The sequence below is a fragment of the Morone saxatilis genome, unplaced genomic scaffold, assembly GCF_004916995.1.
Source record: "Morone saxatilis isolate NCDOM2014 unplaced genomic scaffold, NCSU_SB_2.0 Contig2, whole genome shotgun sequence".
In the NCBI taxonomy this organism is placed as follows: Eukaryota; Metazoa; Chordata; class Actinopteri; family Moronidae; genus Morone; species Morone saxatilis.
This window is the reverse complement of record NW_023339762.1, coordinates 3,815,106-3,837,441: the sequence shown is the minus strand read 5'-3', so window position 1 is coordinate 3,837,441 and position 22,336 is coordinate 3,815,106. Positions and strand designations below refer to the sequence as shown.

The following is a 22,336-nucleotide window of genomic DNA, read 5'->3' as shown; positions in this document are numbered from 1 at the left end:
AGAATTTGACAAGAAAAAGTCCACATTCTTCTAATATATTAAATATTCCAGATGCCCATTTGCCACAAAAAGACAAAATATTTCATGGTTGGTAAACCCAGCAGCCTGTTGAACAGTCTTACTCTTACTCCATATCTCCATTAACTGCCAACACAGGTGCATATTTGGTAGTCCCAGTCGCCTGATTATGGACTTTCTACATCTAATACATACACACTTTGATACAATTGGAATATGTTAAATAACCCATACCACACATAGCCCTACAGGCCGAGTTTGCTCGAATTGATGCACCACATAGAAAAGAAACAAAGATACTTTATCTGTAAATTCAGGTCTTTCTCACCCACAAAAAAGTAAAAACTACTCCTTTCTCTACCTGGTTTTTCAAAAATGCATAACTCGTGTTTCTTTTTATCTTCAGTAGTCTCTACTTTTTACACAATTCAGCAATACATAGGCAACAAAATAAGATCATTAGCATAAAGAAAAATGTTTAAAAAAGTGCACTGCCCTTTCCAAATCACTAATAAACACAGCAAGTAATGTTTGTGATCAAACAGAGCTATACACCGATAGATCAGCTAAAACGTTTGAGGGATGTTATAACATACAGATTTACCTATACTACTAAAAACTTGAATGTTTCCAACCAACGATGGCAATGTTGGTCTGTCGGTCGGTCTGTTGATTGATTGATCCACCACTTTGGTCCAGACTGAAATATCTCATTAGGCTTTTGATTACGTTTTATACAGACATTCATGGTCCCCAGAGGATAATGTTTACTGACCTTAGTGATCCCCTGACTTTCCCTCTAGCTCCACCCTGAGGTTGACACTTTTGTTTTGTAGTGAAATGTCTCAGCAACTTTATGGATTGCCACAGCACCCAGAGAATAAATCCAAATGACCTGATGATCATGTGACCTTCCATCTAGCACTGCTGCGAGGTCAACATTTTAGTCCAATATTTGATCATTTTTAGATTTTATGATTTCATCTTTACATTACTACTGACATTACCCTCAGCCTCAGTTGTACTTTGTGGTCAGTGCTAATTAGCAAATGTTGGCATGCTAACATGCTAACCTAAGATGGTAATCACAGTGAACATTACATGCTAATAATTAGCATGTGAGCATTGTAAGCATGCTGAGGTTAGTATTTAGCTCAAAGCGCTGCTGCTCCTAAGTACAGTTTCACAGAACTGACTTCAGACTTTAAAATGAATATTTTTTAAATACATGATAATAAAGAATAAACTGAGAGTGTATGGTACAGTGTAATTTTGTTTAAGTGTTTCATTGTTCGGGTTTAGTAAAGGTCAACAATGCTCTAATCTTGTTTATCTGGCATGTTTTTAAAGCAGCAGATTGTCTGAGATTTCAAACCAAACTATTGCTGCCCTGGAGCATCTTCAGGAGTGTGTGAGTTCTTAACCCAGTTAACACTAGGCAGCAGAGACGGGTGGAGCAGTAGGACCCTGAGCTGCAGCAGCAGCCATAAAGCAGAGAGCAGGCAGGAGGGAGGAGCCTGAATATAAACCAAACAACCCTCCACACCCTGCAGTCTCTGGAAGTTCCTCCGCATTCCTGTTAATACACACACACATAGACACACATACATACATACACATAGACAGAAAACTGGGAGGAACCACACACTGAGGCTGGGTAAGTGTGTGCAGAGAGTAAGAGTGTGTTGTTCCTGGTTTCTTTTCAGGAAACTGATTAGATGTTGTCTTCATGTTCATCTGTGTGTGTGTGTGTGTGTGTGTGTGTGTGTGTTCAAACAGGAGTTTGGAGGGGGTGTGGGCCTGCTGTAGGACTGGAGACCAGAACCTCATCATCAACGTTCTGACAGGTATTGTATTTCCTGACTCATTCTCTCTGCCACTGTACATGTCTCTCTCTCACAATATGGGTGGGACGGCACCACTTTCTGTCTTTCTGCGTCTCTCTCAGTCTTGTCCTGTCTTCGATGGTTTTATCTGCCTGTCAGTGTAGCTTAAAGCTAACTTGTGATGCAGTCAAAACAGAGGAAGTTCTTTTTATCTGCTGTTAGTGGCGAAGTAACCGCTGTTTCCTCCAGAGAAACTGAAACATTTAGTGTTGATTCACTATTGAACGGCTCAGCAAGTAACTGAAATTACAGCCAGTAAATGACAAAGAATCCTGGAAAATTATGCCTGAAGCTACTGCATGTTCAATCTCACATGCAAATCTAAGAGCTCCATAACCAGTCTAATTTTGTTTAATGTAGCTGGAAATTCAAATGCAGTAAAGACAATTATAACTGTTTTATATACAGTATGCACTCAAACATGTAAATGATGGATTATAAAAAGTCTAATGCAAAGATGTTACAAGGGTTGGTAGTGGTTGGTGGCACAATAACAGAGTCCTTAAACAGGTAGATAAGTTCTGACTTCTTGCTAGCAAAACAGTTTTTTCTTGACTTTTGACTTTGACTTTTAACAGCTGAGGCTGATGGGAATGTCATTAGTTTTACCGTTATTCGGTCTTATAACCAAAGTATCGCTAGATGAAAAGTTCAGGTAAAGTTATTACAATTCATCCTGATTCATCCTATTTAAACCATGATTGTCTATACAAAATGGTTCCATTCCATCTATTAGAGCAGATTTTTACAGGAAGTGAAAACTTTAATGTAAAGTCAGATCACTAAAGTCATTAGGACTCGTCCTCTAAGCACTGTAAACGTCTGTGCCCAGCTTCATGACAATCTATTCAATAGTTGTCGAAATATTTCACTAAAAAACAAAAATGTCAACCTTCTCATGGCACAATATAAAAAAAAACGGGATCATCAAAGTCAGTATAGGCTTCACCCTCTGGGACTATGAATGTCAAAACACTTGTTTTGTTTCAGTGTGCCATGCTTAGAGCCATGACGCAGGTGAGGGTACCTCACAAACTCTCCTGTTTGAAGACAATGATGATGGCGACAGTGCACATAGAAGCTCAAACTAAAACAGTTTTGTTAACATTTCTTCTCAGTCTCACCATGAGTAAAGCAGGTGGTGATGAAGTCGGCGGTGGCGTCTGCAGTGAAACAACCCCGCAGCCAGAGGAGAAGACTCCAGTGAAGGCCCTGAGCAAACTGACTGCTACCTCTATTGGACCAGGATGGACTAAAGTTAGTTGCCCCTGCTGTGTGTCGGAGCGAGTCGAGCCGTTGGTTCTGGTGAAGCTCGGAAAGAAAGTTCGCCCTGAGACGAAAAGGTGGCTCATCAAAGTGATTGGAGCTCCTCAGAAAGATGGAGGTGAGGGCTTGAATAACAGTGATGATAGGAAAGCAGGCAAGGGCAAACATACTGATCAAACATTTATGAGCCTTTCTCTCTCATTATGGAAGTCTATTGAACAGGAGAACCATTGCCTGGAAGGTCTCTAGCATTTAAACATTTGATTGCATTTGCATTTACATGCCAGGTGGCAATGTACATAGATTCCTATGTAAACGTAACCCAGAGATGTTGGAAATGGGCCAACATGTTAAAAAGAAGAGCACACAGTTGCAATCAGAAATGTTCAACCCCCTCACCTCAAAAAACATTATAGTGATGTGGATGAAAGATAATGACAATAAATGATAAATAAACCTTGTTAAACAACAAAAAATATTTATTGATACATATGAGTTATTTTGACAACAGAAGTTGACTTTATTTTGAAGTTCAAATGAAAACTTTAACTCTTTTAACACACTTTGTGACGCATCCTTTAGCTTTTATAACTTCTAATAATTGTTTTCGGAAAGTGCTGACAAGCTTCTTTCATCTCTCGAATCTTTGCACATTCTTCACCTGCAAAAGCCTCTAGCTCAGTAATGTTTGATGGCTTCCATGCTGCAACTGCCTTCTTTAAATCCCACCAAAGAGTTTCAGTTGGTTAAGAGTGGAGTGTGTCTTGGAATCCGGCCATGAAGTACTTGTTTATTCAGTGCACATCTTATAGTTGCCACTGAAGCACTTGTACCAGCCTTCATCAGGTCATCCTGTAGGTGTCTTGCAGTCACACAGGGGTTTCTCTTAGTTTTTCTGACTAAGTTGCTAATGAAATGTTGGGATTTCTTCCACAGCCAGGCAGGTTTGCATTTTTAAACTTCCTTATAACGCTCCCAATGGTGTCTCTTGGAATATAAAATTTTTTTGAAGCTTCTTTGTCTTTTGCATGATTGCAACTCACCTTCAATACCTTCATGGGTGGGGTTTATATATGCATCACAGCTGAAGCAAAGGAAGGATCATTATAGTTCCCAAAGGCTTAATTATGTTTCAACTCCACTTTAGGCCATAAAAATTTAAAAACAACAATATTAACTTATAGGGTTAATATCTGTGAACATGCTATCTAACAATATACTGTGTTGATTTTCTTCTCACTCAATCATTAAGAAGCATCGAACAGAATCTTGCTCTTAAAACTTTAATTGATAAATCCTTAAAATCTTTCGGGGGTTGAATAGTCCGATTGCAACTGTATATCTATGTATCTATTTGAACCAGTCATTAAAACCATATTGGGCTGCCAACAAATGTTAAATCCCACAGAACTCTGGATAAAAGTTTCCAAAGACTCCAATATATCTGGCAGAATCTTTTGGAAGGAAATGATGAACAAGACATATAGAATATTTACATTTGATGGTTTACCAGCCATAATAACACGGAGTACTGTGTTTGAGTATTTAACATCATATACAGTAATTGCAAATTAAGAGTTGGAACAAGCAATACAGAACATACTGTAACATATGTACACTTGATTATGAGTTTAACAACCTTCATGGAAAGTGTCTGGATCTTATTCTCATAGTTGTGGCTTTTCTCACTGTGTGTCATGCACTCACCAATTGACTCCAACAAAACAACATATATCATGGCAAGCTGTGCAAGTCTCCTAAAGCTTTCCAAAAAAGTCAGTGTTACATAAATAATGTCTCAGAGATGAAAAACAAAGATAAATCAGAAATTACCCCCCTGGTTTAGCTTTTTTAGCTATCTACTGGGGCAACCAAGCTGGCTGTTTGGTTAGCCAGCTAGCAAGCTACCTATTTATTTATATTTACCAATTATTACTTATTATTTCATATACAGCATGATTTAGAATATCTACAAGGGAGGTGGCGATTGCAAAATTAGCATGAATGTATCACTGGAATTCTTCTTTAAAGTTACTTAGGACCAGTGTGTAGGATTTAGTAGCATCTAGCGGTGAAGTTGTGCCTCTGTAAATGAAAACTGTTCACTCTAAAACACAACAATTCTTATTATTCTTTTATGTTAGCTGATTATACACTATTGAAAACATACCAATGAATATTTTTTTATTTCTGCCAATAATCTGCCTTAATTTTACACACTGGACCTTGAATTAGTCTTTTCTTACTTTTCTGAATGCAACCACTCCTTGCTATCATTGATCAAATCAAGCAGCACTGCAGTTCCTCTTCTAGCCTTAGCTCTTGGATTTGTTTAGTGTTGCACATTAATGAGTTACCTTTTTAGGTTTTGCATCATTTCTAACAGATAAAGATCTCATTATATCTAGTTAAATGTCACATCAACACATAAAGAGACAGAACTCCCTAATTCCTCAGAAAATCACACCTGAATCATGCAAAACCTTGTCAGTTACCTTTATCAGCTGCCATCATGAAACCCAAATCTCTACCTCTGCCTGCATGTTTGCATAATTTATCAACTACTGAAAAATGTTTTTTCCTATTGAAAGAATGTGACCAGCACAGTGTTTTAAGGATAGGTTCACATTTTTCAAATATGACTTTTAGCTCACCTGCCCATGAGTACATTGAAACAGAGAGATCCCAAATTGCCTCCCTTTCAGTTTTAATGCTCCCTCTTTGTAACACTGTCTCACCCCCAGGTGCTGCATTACTGGCCCACCCGGGTGAGGATGCCAGTGGTGACATCATCGTGGTCTCCGCCCCACGCTGTACGCTACTTAGAGCCACTGAAGAGTTGGGTCTATGTAAGACTTACTGCAACAACAACATGGAGGCTTTTTCCTACAACGACAGAGACAACTTTAAAGATTCAGGTACAGCAGTGGAGCTTTGAATGTATTCATGATCACACTTTACATGTTACAGAACACAACAGATGTTGGTTCTTTAATATAACATTTACAACACAAACAGATGAAAATGATGCATGTATAATGTACGATTACATATGGATGTCAAATTAAAAGGGCAACAGGTAAGGTTTTACTGTCTCACTGTTTACTTTACCAGTTGCTCAGATCTGTTAAAAGGCCTGTATCTGTTTGCGATGGAAACATTTCCTCTCCCTCTCACTGTAAAGGTTTTTATTTCGTCCGTCTGATCTAACAGTAGCATCCTATTGTTAAGCCATAAAACTAAAGCTTTGGTCATACACAAATAGTCTGGCCGGTGCACATGATACAAAGTTCAAGTCAGCTGTGTTTTTCCATTGCTTCTCTGGCCTCAGCGCATTGCAACTGTCCAGTGAATACCTTGTAGTGTATGTCCATTAGGGCTCTGTACTGGCAACAACGTGGCGATACAACACGTATCACAATATAGGGGTTACGATTCAATTTATTGTGATACATTGCAATTATTTTAAAATAATTAGTATAGTATAAAGAACACAACGCCATATGCATAAAATCTGAAAAAGAGAATACTTTATTTATGTAACCAGAACAGTGGGATCTATATTTTTATTCATCACAGTCACTGTAACATCCAGTATTTCTTGTTGCACATTTTAAGGTTAGTGTGGAAGAGTCAAATGGCTAAAGATAGATTACACACTGCACTCACTATTTATCGGTGGTTTAAACAAAACACAAAATGAACCACTGCCATGAATCTTTGCAATTAAACCATTAATTAAAAATCAATACAGTCTCACAAAACATAATATTGCAAAGTGTATCAATATTCTTACACCCCTGATATCCATATTTTGTGAAAAAAAGACGTATATTTGGAAAAATGTTTGAAGATTTGGAAATAAAACATTTTATTGATTTCTATTGCCACCTTTAGATATATCTAATCAGTGTTTTACCAACAATGTGCCACAAGAATGTTTTTGAGAAATATCTTCATTTTGGGCCTTTTCCAAGCCAATATTCAAATGTGTGATTGTTTGCAATTGAGTCAGCATATATTTCTGCCACCCCATGAATATTTTTCTAGATCCGGCCCTGCTGATTTTTAGTCTTGCTGTTTTCAAAACTATTTTTCATTCTTGCGTGTTTGTCTTCATGCATCACTGGCTATATCCATGTACCTCTATCTATTCATGTGTGTGACAGATAACATGGAGGTGTTCCTGACCTTGGCCGAGCGGCAGTTCATAGTCAAGTATGAGCTGGACGGTCTGCGGGCTCAGAGAGACCTGAGAATACCTGGCCTGTCTGACAGCTCCGCACTGCAACACCGAGACAACATCTGTGAGTGCTCTCATCAGTATGGGCAGGCAGGATGCACACTACTCAATTTAACAATGTAAATGAATGCCTCAGGACAAAGATGATGGACGATCACTACTTGTTAAGACATTTTGTGCGGTGCACTTATGTCATCGCATTGTAAACTGCCATCCAGTTCAGCAAGTAAATGTAATAATGTAAATGTTTTTTTCTGACACATTAACAGGCATGTTGTGAATATTAGTTGTAGCCTGCTGTCTCCACATTCAGCCAGTATCCAGCTGTAATATGTGTATCTATGTAACTGTATATGTGTGGATTTCTTGCTGCTTTACTTAGAAATGTGTCCCTTTTCATGTTCCCAAGTCACCCTGTGTTGGAGTGTTTGACTTTGATGTCGTGTGTAAAACTGAGGGTTGTTGCAGGGCAGAAGCTCGGGTCAGCTGGTGTTATCTTGGACACGTTTCCCCTCCATAACCCTGACAAACTGAAGGATCTCAGTGAGGCCTGGTACTCTGGGAATCAGCTGGCTCAGCCACTGGGTGGGTGGAAATACACACACACACACACACACTACCACATGACTGCTCGTACGCACACGAATGCAGAGACTGGTGCAAATATGGTCACAGTCTCAGTTTTTTTTCATGCTGAGAGGAGTTAGAGTTTACAATAAATGGCTGTGTGGGTGAAAGCTGACAGTTGGTCCATGCATGCACTAACACCAGACATCTGTGTCTGCTGCTTTATCCAGATGCAGTCAATGGGTATTTCGGAAGCTCTGTGGCTTTCTACTTCAGCTTTCTTGATTTCTACACCTGGTCTCTGCTCCCACCAGCGATACTAGGCCTGTCCATCACATACTTCTCAGGTAGGTGTGTGGATTTATCATTTATTTTTGTTTTTGTTTACAGTATATGGCATTTATTTATCACTCAATAAACATAATTTTCCCCTCCAAATGGTTTCAGCACAAAGTTTTGCAAGTTACTATACCTAATCAGAAACCTGTTGACAACTTTTTAGGTATCCTAAAGCTGCACTGGAGAGTTTTGTAATGTTAGCAGCATATTAAAAAGTAAAGTAAAAGTAATCTGAATACTCAGAAACCATGAAACTTTAAAGAGCATGCTTATTTTCACTGGTGTGCGAACAAAACATAACGAACAAGTGAGGATTCCAACAACATCAAAAGAGAAACTTTGCTATTTTTATCTATAGAAGCCAAAAATGTTTTTTGCAAACTAATTATCGTCTTATCTTGAGAAAACAACCTAATTTTTTAAAGATAATTAGTTTATATCACCAGAAAACAACATTGTTATGCTGAGATAACAGATAAGGTAATTCATGACCTTGAGAAAATTGATAAAATAAAATTATTGCAGCCCTGCAGGTCTCGTCTTACTTATCCCTTACACTTGTTATTTTTGCCCAATACTATATAAAGCTTACTCTGAGACTGTTTTATTAAGTGTTACAATTCAGAAAAGCTAACATCAGCAGCATGTTAACATGTCTATAGTTATACTGTTAACAAGACATTAAGAGATAGCTTTTAGCATATTAGCATGTTAAAGGTCCAGTATGCAAGGTGTAAGACTTAGTGGCAATTAGGGGTGTAGTTGCAGATTGCAATTCCCTCGCTTCATCCTTCCAAGCACAAATGAGAAACTATGGTGGCGATGAAACGTGCATAAAACGTCAACGCACCTATCTAGAGCCAGTGTTTGGTTTCTGGGCTACTGTAGAAACATGGCGGATTCAACATGGCGGACTCCATGGAAGGTGACCCACGGCATCTGTAGATACAAACAGCTCATTCTAACGTAACAAAATATAACGATTCCTTTATTCAGGTAATTCAATTTAATTGTTAGCATGCTAATGTCTAACATTGAAGAAGAACAGAAGTACAGACCAGTGTCAACTTCAAAATTAAAACCCATAGCACAACTCCAATTCACCACACTTTACTCACAACATGTTTTCGGCTATCTTACCACATCTGGGTTCTCTGAGGTTGTTTTTGGTTTCCCCACATACAGTGTGTGTATCATGTGACCTCTAGATATTGTTTTGTGTCTTAAGTAGGTTATACAACAAATACAACTCATCATATTTTTAAAATACTTACTACTTAATGTCCACTTTAGAATGGTATCAAGCTAACAAGTCATTCAGGCTATTGTATTCAAACAAAATAAACTGGACACCAAGTTCTTCTTGCCCATCACAGGTGAGGTTCAGAAAGAGATGGAGAAGTCAGTCTCAGGTTCAAAGGTCACAGGTGTTGAAGATGAATCAGGAACAGCGGTCAGCGGTCACATGATCCAGGCAGTGTTCAGCATGATCTGGTCCACGGTGGTTATGGAGCTGTGGAAGCGTCGGAGCTCCTCCCTGTCCTACCGCTGGGGCACCCTGCACCTCGCCGAACGCTTCGCAGAGCCCCGGCCCGGGTTCCATGGCGACATAGGGGTCAACCCTGTGACAGGTCGTGTGGAGCCGCTCTTTCCTGAATGGCGGAGGGACCTGCGTATGGCGCTGGTGTCAGTCCCAGTGGTGGGACTGTTTCTGGGTAGAACTTAACTTTCAAGTTTGAATTAAATACATTTCTCAGTTACTGAGCTGAAAGCTTCCATGATATTCATTAATTTCTTTATTGCAAACCTCAAGTAAAAGTAGTATTGTCAGAATCAGAATCAGAAATACTTTAATAATCCCAGGGGGAAATTATTTAAAATACTTACTACTTAATGTCCACTTTAGAATGGTATCAAGTTTCCAAAGGTCTACTGAGCAAGTAAATTAAGTAAATGTTAAAGGATAAAGTGATACAAATGTGTAAAGCCTTGTCCCCTGCCCTGTTCTGTCTCCTCCTGCAGGGTTGGTGGTGCTGGGTATGCTTTGTTTCTACTGGGGGGAGGCCCAGGTGCAGCAGCTACACAGAGACTGGGACTCCCTGCTGTCTCAGACTTTGCTCTACATGCCCTCAGTGCTTCACATCGTCTATACTAACATGCTATCGACTGTTTACAAGACAGTGGCACAGTCTCTGACTGAACATGGTGAGTGAGACGGAGGGGATGCGATACTGAGAATGAAAAATCATGAAATTATGAATACAATGGCAATTATATTTGTATTTTGAAGAATTTGTGGCAAAGTTGCAGTCAGGTGAGGAAAAGGGTTATGGGAGTCAGGGACACAAAGAGAGAAAAGAGAATGGAAAATATTCATTCAGATGATCAGGGTATGCAATCCTGCCTATTAATGTTCATAATTATGATATTAATGGCTATGATTAGCTATTAATTAACCTCATATTTCCCTTTAGAGAACCACAGAGAGGAGTCTGCCTTCCAGAACCACCTAACAGCCAAAGTCTTGGTGGTTAGTTCCTCCTCTATCATCTCCATCATCTACCATTAGCTCTTACATCATCTTTACCTAACAGGCTCTTTTAAAATGATCTTTTCTCTCCTCCCCCAGTTCACCTTCTTCAACTACTTTGCAGTGCTCTTCCACATTGCCTTCTTCAAGCAGGATGTGCCTTTGCTTCGTAAGGTAATGCCTAATGATAAACACACACTTTAACACAGTAAAAAATTAAAATTTTCTAAAAACTGATTGACTGAGAAAACCCTTTTTCCATTTTCTCAGATGTGATGGAGCTCCTTCAGAGCTACAGGAGACATTATGCAACTATTATTATACACAGCCTGACACTGTGTTCATATTAGCCATATTCCTGTTGGAAAGGGGGTTTATTTCTTTAGTTTTTCCCTGACCAGTCAGTATAAAGGGACATATCTGCACTGCCAGCATCATTTTAGCTGACTCCAAAGTTAGCGTAGCAGTTGCTGGAAAGACTATGTTTTTTTCATTTGATTTAAGTGTCATTATTTCTGTAAGTTCATCAACTCCCCATTTTTCTGTCGTTATTTTTCATGGATCTAGCTAGGCAGCTGGTTAGCTATCTAGCACGGTCACATTTTAAATCCTGCTTAAAGCTTTTATTGGTCAATTGTTTCTCCAGTAACTGATCTTAACTAGTTAACTACTGAACTAGTGAACCCAATAAGGGCAGACAATTACAATTGGCGGTAAAACAGACAAAGGCAGGAAGTGAAGTGACGCACAAGGACAGACATAAAACAGGAAATAACTAAACTAAATCCTTAAATGATTCTCTTTGTCTGTCTAAAGCGTCTAGCATCTCTGCTGATAGTGTCCCAGCTGGTGAACCAGGTGACAGAGGTGGTCATACCCTTCCTGGTGGATCGGTTCATCAGTGCCCCCCACAGGACAGAGAGTGAAGACGACCCACAGGAGGACAAATTTAGGAACCAAAGCACCGTGCCTGCCTTCCCTGTGAGTGTACACTATTCAGATACATCACATTGATAAGAATACACTGTGGCAGTGTGTGACACAGCTTCTTGTCTTGTTACAGGGTTTGTTTGCAGAGTACATCGAGCTCCTGGTGCAGTTTGGGTATTTCAGTCTTTTCTCCTGCGTGTATCCTCTGACAGCTGTACTGCTGCTCATCAATAATCTAACAGAGATACGATCGGACGCCTACAAAATCTGCAAGCTCTTCCGCAAACCCTTCTCCCCCCCTGTGGCTAACATGGGCGTGTGGCAGGTCAGCAGAAAACACAACGCACAGCAGAACTGAGGCAGAGTGTCCCCGCTCAGCCAGTTATGAGTGAACAGTTCATGTCATTGTCTTGTTTCAGATTGCTTTCGAGGTCCTGAGTTTTGTCTCCGTTGTGTCCAACTGCTGGCTGCTGCTGCTGTCACCATGGTTACAAGAGCAGTTTCAGGAGGGCGGGATGAGCAGCACAAACATTCTGCTGTTGGCTGTTTTGGTGGAGGTAAGATGGAGGTCATTTGTGTGAGTCACATTAAAACAATCGTCTGTATGTGTGTCACTGACATTTTTACCTCTGTGTGTGTTTGCAGCATGTGCTGATCCTGGTTAAGGTGGTCTTGGCGGTGCTGATCCCTGATGAACCGGACTGGATTCGAAAAAAAAGAGAACATATTGAGTACACATCCATGCAGGCCTTCAGACAGCAGGTAAACCTCCATACATTTTATTATTTACCATTTGGGTGTTCTCATCCGTCTGTGTGAGAACTTTTCTTCCTTTTCTTCCAGAAGCTGCATTCTGAAGAGTCCTGATTGCGTTTCAAGGTGTTGGGCTGAGGCTTTATGTTGTCCTGAGCTGAGCTGCTACAACCAGAATATACAGTGCCAACCTCAGTGTTGTGTGGGCTCAGACAGGAGTCTTGGATCTCCAGCAGGGCCCACAATGCATACTGCTGTGCACCCAATGCTCCCCCTGTATACTTCTAAAGTGTTTCTGTTGCTGTCACGAATTAACACGGTGCTTCTGCAATGTACGCCCTCTGAAATGCACCCTCTTATTACATGTACACTGCAAGTGCAATTGAAACAGCAGCTAAAAAGTGTTTTTTTTCCCTCAAATATTAGACAGCTGGGAATGTATTGGTTATGTGTACGGATGCCCTTTAGAAATGTTAAGATAAAAGAGGTTTTAACAGGCTTTGTTCAGGTTCAATGAGGGAAAGCTGAAGAGCGCTTATATAATCAATATGGCTACAGTATGTACAATCAATATTTACAGTAGTAATAGTAATAGGATTCTGATGTCACTGGCAGGGTCACAGACAAAAAAAGGAAGAATACTTGACAAAATGTTCCAGTTATTTTAACTCTTTTAAAAGTGTTTTTGCTATGATAAGCTACATTTTGTGTTCAGGTAACAGTATCATCATAGAAGATAGAGAAAAAGCAAGAAATATAAATCAAAATAAGGCTTTAAACCCGCCTTAGTCAATATTTTTATCAAAATATTTATTGAAATGCTTGCAAACAAGTTAGCCATATTAATCATGCATTTACAGCTTTTTGTGCTGCCCCCAAGTGGTCAAAAAACAATTATTGGAGCTTTAATTTCAGAAAATTATTGTTAATATTCTGCAATGATAGGTATTACCTTTTATTGTGCTGAATTCCTGTCTGAAACATTTGCTTCTGCTTGAGCAGGTAGAAGAAAATGTTGCACTAGTACCTTTCCCTTCCCACACGTAAATAATAACTGTATTGGACCATGTGACATCTATAACATGAGATGAGTACAGTAAACTATATGCCAAGTTTTAATTTGCAGTGAAAGTGATGGGAGCTACCAAAGAACCGCTATGTGCTTTGTTATTAGAAATGCATTCTTTTTTTATGCTTGGATTTTAGTCTTTACTCACTTGTTTATGCGTTGTGTGCCTCTGAGAATGACTGCTTGAGTTCACTGTGCTGCAATAGCTACTTCACCTTTACATTCATACCATGAGTGTTTTACTGTTTACTCTGGCACTTCATACAATGAATCTGTCCACTGGGGAATTCTGTATTTTTTTCTGCTTTACAGTGGTGTATTGTTCACTATATAAGTTATTGTTTGTAGGATATTCTATTTTTTCCAGCCACCAGGTGGCACTATACATTTAATATTTTGCTCCACATACTTTTCACAAGCCCTGGTGGCTCACAGAAGCAGGTGGATGCTAAGACCTCCTCAAGCGTCTGCACCTGTACTTGTGCACTTCTGACACTAATCATAAACCTGTGTGTGTGTGTGTGTGTGTGTGCGTGTGTGTGTACGTGTGCGCTCTGTTGTGAAGGGTTGTGATGAGTTGGTGAAGATGAACTTTTAGACATTCTGGTGCCAGGATCAGAATGAATTTCAGGTTAGAAACAGAGGTGATGATGTTTGCTGGTTGTTCTACAATAAACTCACAGAAGGAAACTGGTTGGTTGTCGTGTATTTATGAAAACTTAGTTAGGTACTTGAGTATTTTCATTTGATGCTACTTCATGTTTCTACTCCACTACATTTCTGAGGGAGGTATTGTACTTTTGACCCACTACATTTGTTTTACATCTAGTACTTACTAGGGCTGAAATGGTTAGTCAATAAACAGGAAATTGAACAGATTTTTTTAAATGTAATAACTGAATAACTATTTAAGTAATTTTCCTCTGAACATTCCTTTGTTCCAGCATGTCAATTATAAAGATGTGGACAAGACGTGCACTCTGGCTTTAGAAATTTTATAAAGCAGACTGGTAAGACTTTATTTGAAGGCATGTGCATAAGTCTTTGTCATTAAGAATCATTATGTCATATCTAATGCAAAGTTGATGTTGTTTGGGATGTTTTTGTTATGACAACTTGACATTTACCATGACAACTTAACCTGTCTTTGTCAGTCTGTAAATGACCGACAGTTAAGTTTAGGAAATGATTCATGACACTCTTAAAAAGTGTTTGATGGTGTAATAACTGAATAGTACTGCTGTACTTGAGGTCAAGGAAAATATTCATGATACAATTATAGTCTCATGACAGCTATGTCAAAACCAACCACAGATGACAGTTTAATGTAATGTTAACACATAAAGCTGAATAGTTTGATGATTAGGCCTGCTTTATGTTGTGTTATGTTGGTTATTGTCTAGTTGTCATGTCTCAGTGTCAACTTTGGTTGTATTAGTGCTACAGTTTTCTCTGTGCTTTGTGTGTCTATCCTATTACCATGTATCTTTTCAGTTGATATTGTGCTTTAGTGGTGCACATTTTCAAATGTGCAGTGTATCGACATACAGTGACCCTGGGGCTTTTGGGGTCTCTCTTATATCTAGTTTCCTGTGTGTGTGGGAGAAACTACTGCACAGTATCCTTATCCACGTTCTCTGTACAATCAGCACGCAGCACACATCCATGCTGTTGATTTAATCAATTTTAATAAATAAATAGAGAAAAAATAAGTTCATGGCTCCATAGAGACGTGGTCCTAGTTACAATGCAGGTCAGTAGACACAGACACACTGAGGAGAGACAGGCTGCAATCACACAGGAACAAATAATGGGATTTTATCCCTCTTCTGCACAGATTTTATGCTTCCATGGTTAATGAAATGTGAGTGATAATCAGATTTCACGTGACATCCGCTCACAGGGACCACAGGTTGCAAGTTAAAAATCCAATTTGTTGTACCCATGAAACTGCAGTGACTGACAGAAATAAGCTGTGGTTAGTGACCTATAGGTGTAGACATGTAGCTTATTGTACAACTTTGGCCTTCTTTAACTTTACAAAATGTTACATTTCTCGTCCCAGCTTCAACGGAGGGAAAATACAGTGTGTATGCAAAAATACAGAAACACACAGAGGCATTATATAGTCAAATAAAACCATATGGGGGGACTCCTCCGCTACACAATAACATATGACTACCATTTGGTCTAAATGACCAACAAATCTACCCATCAGTCCCAGGATACTGCTTGTGGAAAGCTACCAACTACCAGTAGTCGTACTGTGTGCAATTCATCGTTGAGTGGGTTACATCAAGGTACTTAACAGTTACACAAGAGCAATGTCCTGTCAGATCCAAGACACATGGAGGTATATTGTGATAAATAACAGTAATAACATGCACAAAGTCACATATCCCTTTAGAGAATTCATATCTTTGTCACGTTATAAAAAAAAATCAAGGAACTTCATATCTGCGCATCCAAAATAAAACTGTTATGATCAAATATTAAACTGTTCAGTATAGCTAAAAAGAAAGAGTTCAAAGTACAATGGAAGACCTGCATCCCAATCAATGATCCTATCAACAGTATTATACAGTATGTTAGGACAAGTCATCATATCAATAAGACTTTAGGATTAAGAGAACAGAAAATCATATCATCATCTCAGTCTTAGGCATATACTACACAGTATCATATCATATCATATCATATCATAACAGTCTTTCTTTATTCAATAGAGCTTATAGTAGAGCTTTTCAACCAATAACAGGGCAGGCTGTGCAAAGGGTAGGAGGAAAGGAGTGCTACTCTGTAGCAGAAGCTGGTTCAAAGTTTATTCTAATTCATATATTATAAAATATGAAATCATGGATTTTCTGAGTGCTAGACCATTCTGACTTTTAGAGCTTTTTACAGTCAGAGCCAAAATGACACAGTGGCCATGTACAGTATGAAACCCATTTTATCGTTGTAGGCACCTTTTAAACAAACAAAACAGACTATAGCTTATTCAATAAAAACTGCTGCAGCCATCGTTCTCTTTCTGTAGGTCCCGTATTGTTTCTAAGCTACCGATTGGACACTGTCTAGTCATTGTAATTCTACGGTTGCTCCTGTACACAGCAGCAAATGCATGAGGTTCTACTAAGTCAGACTACGGTGCTGTACGCCACATGTTTATTACATCAGAACAACACTAGAATTGAGTGTCTGTGGGTGTGAAGCTGTACACCTTCCTGTCAATGGCTGCTGAGGGCCTTTGCTCTCGTGCCTCAAGGTCTCTGCAGCAGAAAGGCTCAACAGGAAGCTCAGGGGTTTGCCACCTCACAAGGTTTGTGCTCTGTAGCCAGCCACCTGCCCACTGCTAAACAGCCAGTGTCCCAAGTGAGTAGCACATCCCACGCAGCAGCACCCAGGCTGCTTTCACTTATAGCACATGGCAGCAGTTGTACTGAGCCAGCGGCAGGATCTTGGGTTTGTTGTTTGTCGGTATGTTGAAGGCCAGAGCTTTCTCACACAGAGGGAACTGAAAAAGTCTCTCACGCAGCTTTATGCTATGTCGTTTCCCCTGCTCTGCCTTCAGGGCAGCCTCATCCCGGGTCCCCAGTGCATTGTGGGGTTGAGATCTGTCTGTTACGAGGTCATCTCTTCCACCCTCGTCTGTTTTCTCGTCTTGCTCTCCTTCTCTTCCTGCTTTCTGTGCCTCCTTCTCGTTCAGGATGAGTGTGGCAGAGGACACAGGGATGGCGGGGACGGAGGATTCAAGGAGGAGAGGAGGAGGTTTGTTGGTGTTGTTGTTGGGTTCTGTCTCCTCGTCCTTTCCTTCCTCTGGGCTTGTGGAGTCTGGCTGCCCCTGACAGCACGGTACCACCAGACCAGGCAGAGACGATGGTGGGACCTCAGGTCTCTGAGTGACCGGCTGGTCTCCATGACTGACTGGCTGGTCTGAAATCACACGCCCACTGCCTTCTTTCTCCATCTCCATCTCCACCATCTCGTTCTGCTCCTCTTCCTCCTCCATTATCTCCAGTGAGCCTCCTAATTCTTGTTCTTTTGGTTCCTCTTCTTTGCACTCTTGATCATCTGCTCCATCGAGCATCTCTACAGCTTCTCTCTCTGGCTCTGCCACTGACAAAGACGCCAAACCTTCACCCTCATTTACCAAACTTCCCTCCTCCTCCTCCTCGTCCTCCCGTCCTCCTCCTCCTCCTCCTCTTCCTCACAGATCTGCTGTAGCGCAGGTAGGTTCTTTGTGACTGGAGGTTCTTCAGCCGGAGGTGGACGGAGTGTGAAGCTGAGGCTGGGCTGCCAGGGTCCACGGAAAGCCTGCTGAGGGGCAGGCCTCGCCGCGAGCAGGTCCCCACACTCAGGCACTCCTGAGCGGGGAGAGCTGGGAGAGAGGGCCCCTGAGAGCCAGTGTGGTGGGGCCTCTGGGCTGAGCAGAGCGTTATCCAGCCCCTGCAGCCAGTGATGAGCCTCGATTTCCTCGAGCGAGGCGCGGCGGGACGGATCCTTCTGGAGCATCCTGGAGATCAGACTGACGGGGGGAAAGACAGAGAGGTTTATTGTTTCATGGAAATAATATAAGCTGCTGTTTGCTTGCTTTATTTTTTGCATCACATTTTGGTAATCAGCCAAAGAGCAACTGAACTGACACAGAGAATGACCTGATTTCGATCTCATCTAGGCCATCTCCACACATCTTACTGAAATGGCCTGTATGAGCTTCTAATGTCCAGAAGGTTGTTCTGTTCTCCTCTGCTCCTTTTCTAAAATCAAACACACCATCATGTGACTGAGGACTAACTCATATGACGAGTGCTGGGTCAGATGTTCCAGGATCTGTTTGCGGCTGCAGATAATCTAACAAACCACTTGGTTGAGGGTATTTATGCCTGCATCTTTCTAGAAGGTATAAAGGCGTTCATTCAGGAGCTAAAGAACTGCATGCAGACACGGCCGTAGCTTTACACACGCAACCTGTACTGCTGTTGTTCCCTTCTGTGCTTTTTGTGTTTTTACCACACTTACCAAATTGGCATGTGTCAGTATCTGTAAACTGCCAATTTCCCCACCTTGGGTGCATATACTGTATACTTGTGTTTAAGGAATGAATCCAGTTTTATTTTATATTTTTCTTATTGTTGAATCCAATCCAGCAAAAAGACTAAAACAACGTGTTAGTCCGTCTCTCTCTCTTTCTGACTTTCTTTCCCTGTAAATCTTTTTTAAAAATATATAGTTTGTTTTTTTAAGGCTCTGTAATTTCCTAAAACAGCTGGGCACTGTTGTGTTTAGCAAAAATGACTCAAACAGGATTGGGGACTATTTTCAGCCATGGATTAATACACATTTATTGCTCTAGTGAGTATTTATGCCGCCATTATGATGTATGAAAAAAAATGAACTACAGGGTGTGTGTTCATGGTAATTAAGGAACATGTCACCCAGTCCAGTGTCACCAAGTGGCTCACTTTTTAATAGTTATTGGGCAACAATGGAGTTGTATGGCACAGAGGAATAATATACTGTATATCAGGCTCTGGATGAACAAACAGCCTCTAGGGACTCTGCAGGGTTCACCAAGTTAAATCTAAGACTTCTTTTAATAACACACAGAATGGGTTTCAATAGCTCACAGTCCAGTAGAGACAATTCTGTCAGTACTTCCCAGTGCTATATAACAATAAAGATGAATTAATTCAATCGATGTGACCCGGGCCTGGGTGCAGATCCCATAGGAGATGGACGGGTTGAGTTTGTTATTCTTAGCTGTTTAATAAGTAATTTAATGTGTGTAAAAGCAAATGTAACACTGTAAAATTTAGAGGATTTCTTCACACCTTTGTGTTTGGTGAGAGGCTCAATAAGCACCAATTTTGCTGTTTATTTTATAGTTTTTAAGTGGCTTCAAGTTATGCTGATCACGCTACTCGTCATGTTTTCCTGCCCCATCCATCCAGTGTTTCCTAACCATGTACTTCCTCTATTGATCACTCCTCTGCTAAGTCAACAGTGAGTTACAAAATGATCTGGAAGACTGTGTTTTCAGGTTTTTATCACAGACTAATGTCAATCACTCTCCACAGCTGCAGCAGTAGATCAAACTGTATTGATGTTTACCCTGAACCTTCTGTGAGCTGAGGACAGTGTGTGTGTGTTTTGTTTGGAGGTGTGAGGAGTGAAGGTGAAGTGAGAAGACACATGAGTACGTGTGAGTTGTATTTTGTTCCTGGGGTGTGTTTGTGTTCCTCTGACTAGACTGAAATACACTTTACGGTCCAAGGACACAGATGTTTTTGTATTAAAGGAAACAACAGCCAATACGTGATAGATAACAATCTGAACTGTATTTGCAGCAGCGTGGAGAAGCATCTGAGAGAACTAGGACACTTAAATAATCCACTGAAACGCACACTAATGAGATGATTTTACGGTCAGCAGCTTTTTAAGACAGAGTGACACACCACATCTATTCAACAGCAAAAATCATCTGGGAGAAAGTAAGCCTTTAAATGAAGAATCAATTCAAATTCAAGAAAAAAAAAAAGGTACAAAGACAATAAAATCTTTTTATTTCACAATAACCTTTCTGAAGCTGGGATCAGAGAGGAACATTAATCTTATCAACCACAGCTTTGGCCTAACCCTAATGTCATTTATCAGTACTCACTCTCTGCAGTCGTCTGAAACATGCTCGGGGACGCAGTAGCGACAGTCCAGAATCATGACCAGAGTCTCACTGTCGTTGGTTTCCTGGAAGGGAGGGACGCCACACACCAACATGTACAGGATCACCCCAAGAGACCAGATATCTGGAACACACACACACACAGAAAGGCACAAAAATTAGCCTTAAATAGCAAATCATCTCAGGCCTTAAAATAGCCTACGATCCCTCTGCTTTCAGATCATACTTAGAATTCTGGAAGCCTCACAGTTCACGAGGGATATAAAAATAAAAATATTTGTCCTTTTTGAATGTGACTTGAAAACAGTAGTTATTTTCTGCAGCAGCCTAAAATTCATTCTGATCCTACAAACCTAAATAGTGGCATTATTTATTGATTCTAGTTAAACTTTTCTTAAATGTTCTCCTCCACATCCTTGACAGAGAGGGTACATTAGGTTATTCCTCAATGAAGTGAAAAAACATGAGAGGAAAAGGCATGAGTAACATCAGGATGTCCGGCTTTATGTGTCTAAAGTGTGAGGGCTAATATGCAGACAGGTTCGGCTTGGTGCTCTCGACCCCTTCACAAACAGACAATACACCACCATACACAACAGACACCCCAACCACACACACACACACAGGCTTCCTGATCTGACCGACAGTGCTGACTGTGTGTTCTTTTGCCGTCTCCTCCCTTTCCTTCCCCTCCCTCTCTCGTCCCCATGCAGGCACAGTGAGAGGAGGTTCATGCAAACTCTCAACAGCCTGAACCAGGCGAGAACACTGTGGCCGGTTCAAGGAAACACACAAACACACACACACACACACACACACGAATACACATGAAGAGGAGAGGGAGCTGGGGGCTGAAGGCCATAACAAACAGAGGGCTTGTTGTGGTGTTGTGCTATTCTGAGAATGATCTTGCTGCTTTCCTTCGTTTTTTCTGTCTCTCCTTATGTTTCTCCCAAACGCTGGAAATAGGAACACTGCACATTTGTTCACGTTGTGTGTTAACCCTGATGTAACATTGGAAATAATGTATCTAATAAATGCTGCCTCTGCCAATATCACATTTGTTACATGAGTCAGTTTTAGGACAGTTTCAGTTATTTTTGAGTTGGAGTTTTTGCTATCCTAATCTTCCATCGGTGTTGTCACAGTAGACTTCTACTGACACGTTAATCTTTAAAAAAATGGCGGTTGATTGATTTATTGCTACATTTCCACTTTAAAAGGACCAGTGTGTTAGGATTTAGTGGCATCCTAGCGGTGTAGTTGCAGGATCGCAACTCCCTCGCTTCACCTCCTCCCTTCCAAGCGCGGAAGGGAAAACTATGGTGGCCATTGTTATTATTGTACACTGACAAAAGTGGAAATCTATTTTTGCCACCAAAAATCCCTGATATATTTTTTTTAGTTTTAAAAAGAAACAATACAAAAATGCTTTTCTGAGTATATACATACACATAGCATTAGCTAAGAATGAAGCATGATTGCAATCGACGTGCCATTTAAAATAACACGTGATAGAGCAGCATTAACAAGTTGTAGGATACAGATAATTATTGCAGTTGATTTGCAACTTTGCAGCACTTTACAGTGAGATTAACGAGCAATAATTACAGACATATCGGCAAAAACTTGACAAAACTCCACATTCTCAAAACACCTGCCTTAGTGAATAAACTTTTTCTTTTCTTTAAATGTCCAAAGCAGATCAGCTATAAGGGGATTTAAAAATCTACTATTTCACAAAACAATATAAAAATCTAAATAGTGCACTTCATTCAGACCCATATCTATGCACAGAATCTGTCACATACCAGTCCCAAACATTCAGCCATTGTTCCACATTATACTCATGATGGTCCAAACAACAGCCCTCAGTCCTCATCATACAATGTACACTCATTTCAGTCTAGAGAAGCGTTATGCAACAGGGAGGAGAAGCCAGTGAATGCTGGGAGTGTACTTTTCTCTGCTCGCTGGGGAATATCACACATTCTCACCATGCATTAGTGGCCTGCTGACAGCACAAACATCAACTCTAGACACACACACACACACA

At 40.4% G+C, this 22,336-nt stretch overlaps 2 protein-coding genes across 2 annotated transcripts in view; one reads left to right on the top strand and one right to left on the bottom strand.

The window, feature by feature from the left end:
• The first annotated feature begins 1,536 nt into the window (after positions 1-1,536).
• On the top strand, positions 1,537-14,285 carry ano10b (anoctamin 10b). The gene is made up of 16 exons (XM_035665509.1): positions 1,537-1,675; positions 1,798-1,865; positions 3,023-3,288; positions 5,915-6,088; positions 7,340-7,477; positions 7,882-7,998; positions 8,211-8,327; positions 9,696-10,034; positions 10,342-10,524; positions 10,794-10,849; positions 10,949-11,023; positions 11,666-11,830; positions 11,913-12,104; positions 12,199-12,336; positions 12,425-12,541; positions 12,623-14,285. Exons 3-16 carry the CDS (start codon positions 3,030-3,032, stop codon positions 12,644-12,646), a joined length of 2,094 nt encoding a protein of 697 aa, XP_035521402.1. The 5' UTR covers positions 1,537-1,675; positions 1,798-1,865; positions 3,023-3,029; the 3' UTR covers positions 12,647-14,285.
• Positions 14,286-15,267: 982 nt separating this feature from the next.
• Positions 15,268-22,336, bottom strand: part of snrkb (SNF related kinase b) — a 12,840-nt gene continuing 5,771 nt past the window's right edge. The window contains 4 exon segments of the mRNA XM_035665034.1: positions 15,268-17,651; positions 17,757-17,784; positions 17,787-18,126; positions 20,263-20,404. Coding sequence (XP_035520927.1) covers positions 17,017-17,651; positions 17,757-17,784; positions 17,787-18,126; positions 20,263-20,404 — 1,145 coding nt within the window. The 3' untranslated portion in view covers positions 15,268-17,016.

Excerpts from the sequence above, each read along its gene's own strand:
- ano10b (XM_035665509.1), top strand. The coding sequence starts at position 3,030 with ATGAGTAAAGCAGGTGGTGATGAAGTCGGCGGTGGCGTCTGCAGTGAA. Across the intron at positions 10,850-10,948 it reads TAACAGCCAAAGTCTTGGTG|TTCACCTTCTTCAACTACTT; the intron begins GTTAGTTCCTCC and ends CTCCTCCCCCAG. Across the intron at positions 11,831-11,912 it reads GCACCGTGCCTGCCTTCCCT|GGTTTGTTTGCAGAGTACAT; the intron begins GTGAGTGTACAC and ends GTCTTGTTACAG.